This window comes from Microchirus variegatus, assembly GCF_963457635.1.
Source record: "Microchirus variegatus genome assembly, chromosome: 1".
NCBI lineage: Eukaryota > Metazoa > Chordata > Actinopteri > Pleuronectiformes > Soleidae > Microchirus > Microchirus variegatus.
Genome location: NC_139802.1, coordinates 4,005,720 through 4,013,826, shown reverse-complemented (window position 1 = coordinate 4,013,826; position 8,107 = coordinate 4,005,720). Strand labels below are relative to the sequence as shown.

Here is an 8,107-nt window from a genome sequence, read left to right as displayed (position 1 = left end):
GCTAATGCTAATGCTAATGTGGTCACAGGTAAATGCTGACGTCTGCCTGGAGCCCTTTTTTTCTTCCCTTCATTCTCTCGTGCTTTGTCTGGCTTTTGCTCATGTTTCTATTTTTGTCAATCCAGTTAATTCAGTTATTTGTTTGTAAATTGAGTAGTTAAGTTGTGTTTTCCTTAGCTTTTGTTAGCAGCTATTAATTGATATATTGGCTGTGACCTGCCCATTCTTATAGTTTTGTTAGACTGCATTTTCTTTCTTTTCTTTTTTTGAGTGTGTGCAGCCCCACTAATTTGTTCTCCTCTCTCTTCAGTTGCTGTAGGCTGGTGGTACTGGTGACCTGGTGGTGGCGTCCTCCTGTCTTGTCTTGTGTACCTGGGTGTGGGTTTTCTTAAAAACACTTTTGTTGTTTTCCTTTGGTGGATCCATCTTCTGCACTAAGCCTTCATCCATCCACGTTGGCCTCAGCCCTGATTAGTTTTTTTCCCCCCTTTTTTGTTTGTATGAATGAGTTGTATTGATATTTTAGAACTGATTAATATTTAATAAAAGGTGTATTCTAACTAGGAACCATGTCTCATGCCCTCCGAGTAACCACAAACCTGTGTGCCCTGTGTCTGAGAGTAATTCCATGGGTGGTGTTGCTTTCCACTCTTTTTTGGTAATATTAATTCACCACCTCCTCGCCACATATTGTATTACATTTTAATGTTAGTAACCTGACCTTACTCTTAACAAGTGCCTCATAAGCATTAGTTATTCATATAAAATGTCTGCTTCATCAGGTTTATGACATCTTTTACTACAAGCTACATTAGTTGTTGTTTCTGACAGATACAAACATACTTAATTCATCTTTAGTTGGGAAAATATTGCATCTATCATAAATTAATAAATGTAAAATAAATTTGGAGAATAGAATATAGAGTGTAATACTTGGAAAAAGTAAGGAAACATTGGAATGTAGTGTACGGAGTGCACTTGGATTTGCAATGTCATGAAGGTGTAATTATTATTTTTTTCATTTGGACGGCCACTAAATCCACTCCACAGTGTGCTCTCTCTCTGTTGACATCCGTCTTCTACCGCTCTATCCTCCACATGAGGGTCGCGGGTGGCTGATCTCAGCTGATATAGGGCGATAGGTGGGGTACACCCAGGGCCACATATAGAGAGACGCACAAAAATTCACTCACCCACTCACACCTATGGTCAATTTAGAGTGTCCAATTTAGCTAATCCCCAAATCTGCATGTTTTTGGACTTTGGGAGGAAACCGGAGAAACCACAGTTGTTTAATATAGTAAGTTGTAGCCCTTTCTTACTTCTAATCCATGTCTTGGTGTATTTATGTACTGTTTATATATATATATATATATATATATATATATATATATATTTGTAATCTACACTTGTTTGGAAAGACAATAAGCCAGACAATAAAGATTGTCTGGCTTATTACACTGCCACAGATATAGTTATTTCATGCGTTGTCTTTCTAAAATAACCTTTTTAATCTGAAACTGGGTCAGAGGGGTGGGCAATCTGCATCGTTCAACTTAACGTCTAATTCGAAACACTTCATTTAGACAATTAAAAGGTACAGAGAGAGAGAGCACCACATAGGACACAGACAGGAGACCTCTATACAAGCATAAACGTAAAAACACTCGTGTAAATGCTGTCTGCAGTGACTGATTACAACTAAAGTGCTTAAAGTAAGATAAGAAGCCTCTTGGATGAATCGTGTTACCTCAAGCAAGTGCAGGAGATATGTTTAAGGCTTAAAACATACAAGACACATGTTTCTTGGCTGTTGTGGAAGCAATAAGTCAGACTAAAGTACAGACAGGGCTGTATTCAGTGATTAAAAATGAATGAAATGGACCTTTAACTGAGAGCTTGTGTGTTGACACAGATTCACCACTAGATGTCGTGACACTCCATGAAACAATGCCCTCTCTAGATTCTCTTGGATGTATTTCAGGATACACTTGACGGAAATTTCAGTGACATTTCAGGTTTAGCTGCTTCTGCTGGTGAGACTTGCTTAGCTATAATTATACTAAATACAAAAAGGTAGAGAAACCTGAAGTTTTGAGTAAAAAACACAAGAGTGGTAATAATTTAATGCTCTGTGACTCACAGCAGGAATTTGTTTGACCATTGTTTTAGAGAGAGACAACTTTTCTTTACAGTTTTCTCTAAATTTGTTTGGCTCATTTGTCAAAAGAAAATGTAACAAAAACAATAACACAAAGATGTCGCAATGCTATGTGCAAATGGAGCAAGAGCCTGACTTATCTTGCGGCCGCAAAATATTATTTTAAGGACAGCATTTCAATCTGGTAGTCAATCATTCTGACAGGAAGTGTTTCAAAATCATTTAAAAAGGTGGATCCTCAGAGCTGATTGGTCCTGCAGTTCCAGGATAACAGGATAACTTTATCCTCCCAGCTGCAGAGGGGGCTTTAGTTGATCCAGTAGACACGTTACACTTGTTTTAAATAAACCTTTGAAATGGTTCGTTTGTACGTGTTTACGTGGTTTATTGGGAAATGGGAAAAGGGAGTTATTTTTGTGATCGGGGTTTCCCTTAGGTCTGGTCCTAACATAAAAGTTTAGCAAACAAAAACAGCAAAAACCTTTTATTTAATAATCGTGTAGGCAACAACAATATATATAATAGAACTTAATTGTCCTCCACTTGCCTTCCACTCACCAATCTAAAATCATAAAAGGAGACAACCTGAGAGGTATGAAGACAACACACAGTTCAAATAAGTTTAAAAAAAGAATAGAAATGGTATAATATGTGAGAAAGAGGAAAAACATGACACAACAAACCAATTAAACTGACACTGACGACTGCTTTTTACTGTTCCTGTGGATTTAAAAGCTTAGTGGTCACTTTGTGGAGTTACAAAATACTTTTTTTAGACATGTTTAGTTACTCTGTAGCGCCTCCCAGAGCTCAGAGGCTGAAACTGACTGTAGAGGGGAGGAGAGAGCTCTCTGCCAGGACACTCCTCACTTTTTCCCCTCACTCTTTCTGTAAAGAGATGAGTCATTTGGGGTTTACCATTTAGTTTGGTTGCTGTTGATATCATTTTTAGAAAGCTTGTTTTTAGTCTCGCAGCTGAGGGAAGTGGAAAGTTAGAGGACTTTCAACAGGACATTTGTGCACCAGCTCTAAGATGTTCTTACACCAAGGCCCCTGAGATGAAGATGCAGGTGCTGAGATCAGTTCTTACAGATACATTCTGTGTTTTCAAAACAAAAAGTACCTCGGAATGACTTGAAATTTACCATCATAATAGTCAGCATCACCCTGAACAAGGATGCGTTGAAAGTATTTGCAAACCTCTTAAGGAATAATTTTAATGAATTTTTGAAATTCAGGAAATGATCCATTTGCCCTGATGCACTTTGACAGTGAGCTGACTTTAGTCTCGAAAACAAAAAGTATCTCGGAATGACTTGAAATCAGTGAAGCTCAATTGGCTAATCAAGACTGAGAGGAGTTAGCATTAGTCACTATGATGTTGAAGATTATCAACTACAATTATGTTGTTACAGTATAAATACATTCATTCCTAATTTGTCCCCTGGGGTCACATTTTTTAACTTGGAGTTTGCATGTTCTCCGCGTGTGTGTGTGTGTGTGTGTGTTCTTGTACTTGCGGCATACTGAGGACCAGTGAGGGTTTTTAACCAACAAAGTGAGGACATTTTTACGGAGTGAGGACATTTTGGTCGATCCTCACTTTGTTTTCATTGAAATCACTTCCTTAGGTTGCTATAACATGCTATACTCTGTTTGTCCAAAAAAAAAAAAAATTTAATTTTGGACGACATAGTATATAGTATGACTTTTTTTGTCAAATTCTGGACCAAACATTGTGTGTCAAATTTTTTTTCATATTTTGGACCAAACATTTTGGGTCCAATTTTTTTTTTCAAATTTTGGACCAAACATTTTGGGTCCAATTTTTTTTTTCAAATTTTGGACCAAAAAATTTGGTTCCAATTTTTTTTTTTCAAATTTTTGACCAAACATTTTGGGTCCAATTTTTTTTTTCAAATTTTTGACCAAACATTTTGAGTCAAATTTTTTTTTTCAAATTTTGGACCAAAAATGTTGCATCCATTTTTTGTCAATTTTTTTTTCAAATTTTGAACCAAACATTTTGGGTCCAATTTTTTTTTTCAAATTTTGGACCAAAAATGTTGCATCCATTTTTTTGTCAATTTTTTTTTCAAATTTTGAACTAAACATTTTGGGTCCAATTTTTTTTTTTCAAATTTTGGACCAAAAATTTTTGCGTCAAATTTTTTTTCAAATTTTGGACCAAACATTTTGGGTCCAATTTTTTTTTTCAAATTTTGGACCAAAAAATTTGCATACATTTTTTTTTCAAATTTTGGACCAAAAATGTTGGCTACATTTTTTTTTAACATTTTGGATGATAGTATAGTATGACGTTTTTGTCAAAATTTGGGTCAATTTTTTTTTTTTTTATTTTGGACCAAACATTTTGGGTCAAATTTTAGTAGATGTCATTCATGAAGTAGATATTTGTAATTGTGTTGATTTATAAAGTGGAAATGCTGGTCCTCACTTTGTCAGCTCTTTTACCCTGTCCTCAGTATGCAGCAAGTACAAGAATGTGTGTGTGTGTGTGCGTGCGTGCGTGTGTGCGTGATTAGGTAAATGAATGGTTGTTTGTCTCTATGTGTCTCTGTGATGGACTGGCAAACTGTCCAGGGTGTACCACACCTATCGCCCTATGACAGCTGAGATTGGCACATTAGCGTGGAGGATAAAGTGGTACAAAATGGATGGATGGACGAGGTAAAGGTGTATTAGGGTATAACTATACAACCATTTCTGTATTCTTTAAACATTATTTAATTACCTCATTTTAGGTGTATATTGCAAAATAAATCTTTTTTTGCTTTTTTTTTCACCATTGCAATCAACCCTGAAAAATGTCATGTTTATTTCTGTCTTCTTCTTTTTTTTTTTCTGGCTGAATGCTATTGCCACACTGACTATTTTAGATTAAGATTTTCATAGGCAAACGTCACATAATAGAATGAATACTCACAAAAAAAAAGGATCACATTTTGCAATATAAAATATAAGGTACAAAATATCTATGCCACAAAATCCTGATAACAAACAAACATAAACACAATGAAATCTGTTGTACGTGATTAAAAACAATAATAAATGATATACAGTATATATTATATATAACGTGTAACAAACACTGCATGTTCTCACTTTCTTGAACGCCCTGTAGCTGTTGTTGGTTTGTCTTGCAGTTACACGACATTAACAAATATGAAGAGGTCTTTCAAGCGATTTTTAAAATCCTCCTGTTTCAGACTTACCACTGCAGAGACACACAAACCCCCCGGCAGTGAAACTGTAACTCATACCCTAAACCAACCGAGAGCAGAACGCTGAACTTTTTTTTTGTAATGAACATCACACGATCCTCCGTCTCTGTTTTCTTTCCATCCCCTGCAAGGAGAATCTGATAGTTTTCAATAAGTGGAGGTAATGTGGTCTCTGTAAGGAGAAGCTGCTCTGAAACACTCTGAATGGAGCTGTAAAAGGGACTCGGCTGGAGGGCGAGTGAGGGAGGGAGGGAGGGAGAGGGCAGAGGAGAAAAATGCTGCCTTTCAGCAGCCTTGGAACAGAGAAATGGAAAATGGTGGAGTTATATAACGGCGTAGCGGGATGAATGGGAAGAGCTGTTTAAACATACAGTCGAGACACTCGCGGTTTTATGATTCAAGCTGCTGCTGCTGGGTTTAAGTGAACTGAAGTGGACCATTCATCAGTCCCAAATTCATTCAAAAGCTACTTTTCTTTTATTCCAGTAGTGTGTTCTTAACTTCCTCTGTGTTTCCTCAAAATGGCAAAACTCACTTTTACTTTTATACATTATTTATAAATGCATTAGCTATTTAAATCCTAGCAACAAAAGTTTAAAATTCACAACATTCACGCCGTTGCAATCCTTAAATGGTGAAATAACACACACACTGTAAATATACACTACATCTATGCTATTTATACAGTATTTTATGGCACAGCTGTAAGAGTCTGGTCAGGGTGGAGCTTGGTACATTACCCAGGCATGAATCACTGCTGATGAGTGAATGTGTGTGTGTGTGTGTTTATGTACCACTCTTTCCCCCCCGAGTCTGACAACAGTCTCTGGGAACCAGCCCGGCGACACAGACGTGATCTCTCTTCACCTGGTGAGCAGGAACTCTAACTAAGGTGAGCACTGAAGGAAAGCCTGTGGAGGAAAAATAGAAGCTTTTAAGCCAGACTGACAGAATGTCTATATAGACTGTAAACGTCGTTATTTTAACGTAAATCCTTCCAAGTATAGTAACCTCAAATGTTTTGAAAACCAACGTTGTGCTCATTTGGATTTGCTGTCTTGTTGCTCGTGTAGAGAGATTTGACACAGTCACTTTTTCCACATGTTTACATGCTTCCCTGTTCAATCCAGTAAAAAAATAACTTTTTTTTTTTCGTCCCTAGTTGCAGCTATGGCTCGTCTGGAACAGGTTATCACAAACATTGTAGATATTTTCCTGGAGTATGCCGATGAAGAAGGGAAGAAACGTCAATTAAACAAGGATGAACTAAAGAAAGTGCTGGAGCATGAAATTCAAAGCCCTGAATTGAAGGTAAGCAATGAAACACGCTCAGGATAAACTTATATGCATGTGCATTCATCCAAAAGAAAGAAAAAAAAACTCTTACTTCATTCATGTGATTTTGTGTTTTTCCATTAACTATAAGATTACTAATTTCAGGGAAACATCAACGCAGACGACATAGAAGAAGCCATGAAATTGCTGGATAAGAACCACGACGGGGAGATCAACTTCCGAGAGTTTTGTCGGTGTGTGTCTGAACTGGCCAAATGTTACTACAACAAGAAGACAGGCAGGGGAGGCAAGAAGAACAAGGGCAACGATCAAGGAGGTGAAAAGAGTGAAGATTAAACCCAGAACCTTCAAATGTTTGCTGTTAACAATAACTTATACATATAGTATTGGTTTGCATAGTATTTTACAAATCTTTTGTTGTGTGTTTGAACCGTGCATGCAAGATCCACAGTCTCTCATTAAGCTACTTTTCAGTCACATTTCAATACTAACTCATAATTAAAAACCACAAAAACACAAAACTGGATTCCTTGACTGTTTGTGGCAATCACTGCATGTTTTCCTGCTCAAGTATCCGGTGTCATTGCCGTGGAAGGAAATGTGCACGGGGGGCTCATGAATCATGAAACAGACATCGCTCACTGTGTTGTCCAGTGCACACGTCACCATCAGTGCTCCGCTGAATGAAATGTCTGCTCAATAACTCTTCAATCTGTAAGTTGAAAGGTGCCATGAAAGAAACAAAGTGGTTTGCAAACAGGAAGCGATGTGTCCATTATTATTTTATGTTCAGTTCAGTCAGACAGCCCATGTTTACCATGTTCTTTTGCAGCTGGAAAACATATTTGATTTGTCGTTTACCAGGGGCCTTAACTTCTTTAAATTACGACAGGTGGTGAGATGATGGTGGCTCAAAAACAAATAGTATCTCGGAATGACTTGAAATTGACCATCATAATAGTCTGCATCTCCCTGAACCAAGATCCGGTGGAAATATTTGAAAACCGCTTAAAGAATAATTTTAATGAATTTTTGAAATTCAGGAAATGATCCATTTGCCCTGATGCACTTTGACAGTGAGCTGACTTTAGTCTCAAAAACAAAAAGTATCTCGGAATGACTTGAAATTTACCGACTTAATAGTCGGCATCACCCTGAACAAGGATCCGTTGAAAATATTTGCAAAGCTCTTAAGGAATAATTTTAATGAATTTTTTAAATTCAGGAAATGATCGATTTGCCCTGATGCACTTTGACAGTGAGCTGACTTTCTTCGTGAAAACAAAAAGTATCTCGGAATAACTTGAAATTTACCATCATAATAGTCGGCATCGCCCTGAACAAGGATCCGTTGAAAATATTTGCAAACCTCTTAAGGAATAATTTTAATGAATTTTTGAAATTC

General features: G+C 37.0%; 1 protein-coding gene across 1 annotated transcript; it reads left to right on the top strand.

The window, feature by feature from the left end:
• Positions 1-6,219: 6,219 nt before the first annotated feature.
• Positions 6,220-7,166, top strand: s100w (S100 calcium binding protein W). Its single transcript, XM_083886320.1, has 3 exons — positions 6,220-6,298; positions 6,569-6,717; positions 6,847-7,166. Exons 2-3 carry the CDS (start codon positions 6,577-6,579, stop codon positions 7,036-7,038), a joined length of 333 nt encoding a protein of 110 aa, XP_083742446.1. The 5' UTR covers positions 6,220-6,298; positions 6,569-6,576; the 3' UTR covers positions 7,039-7,166.
• Positions 7,167-8,107: the final 941 nt, after the last annotated feature.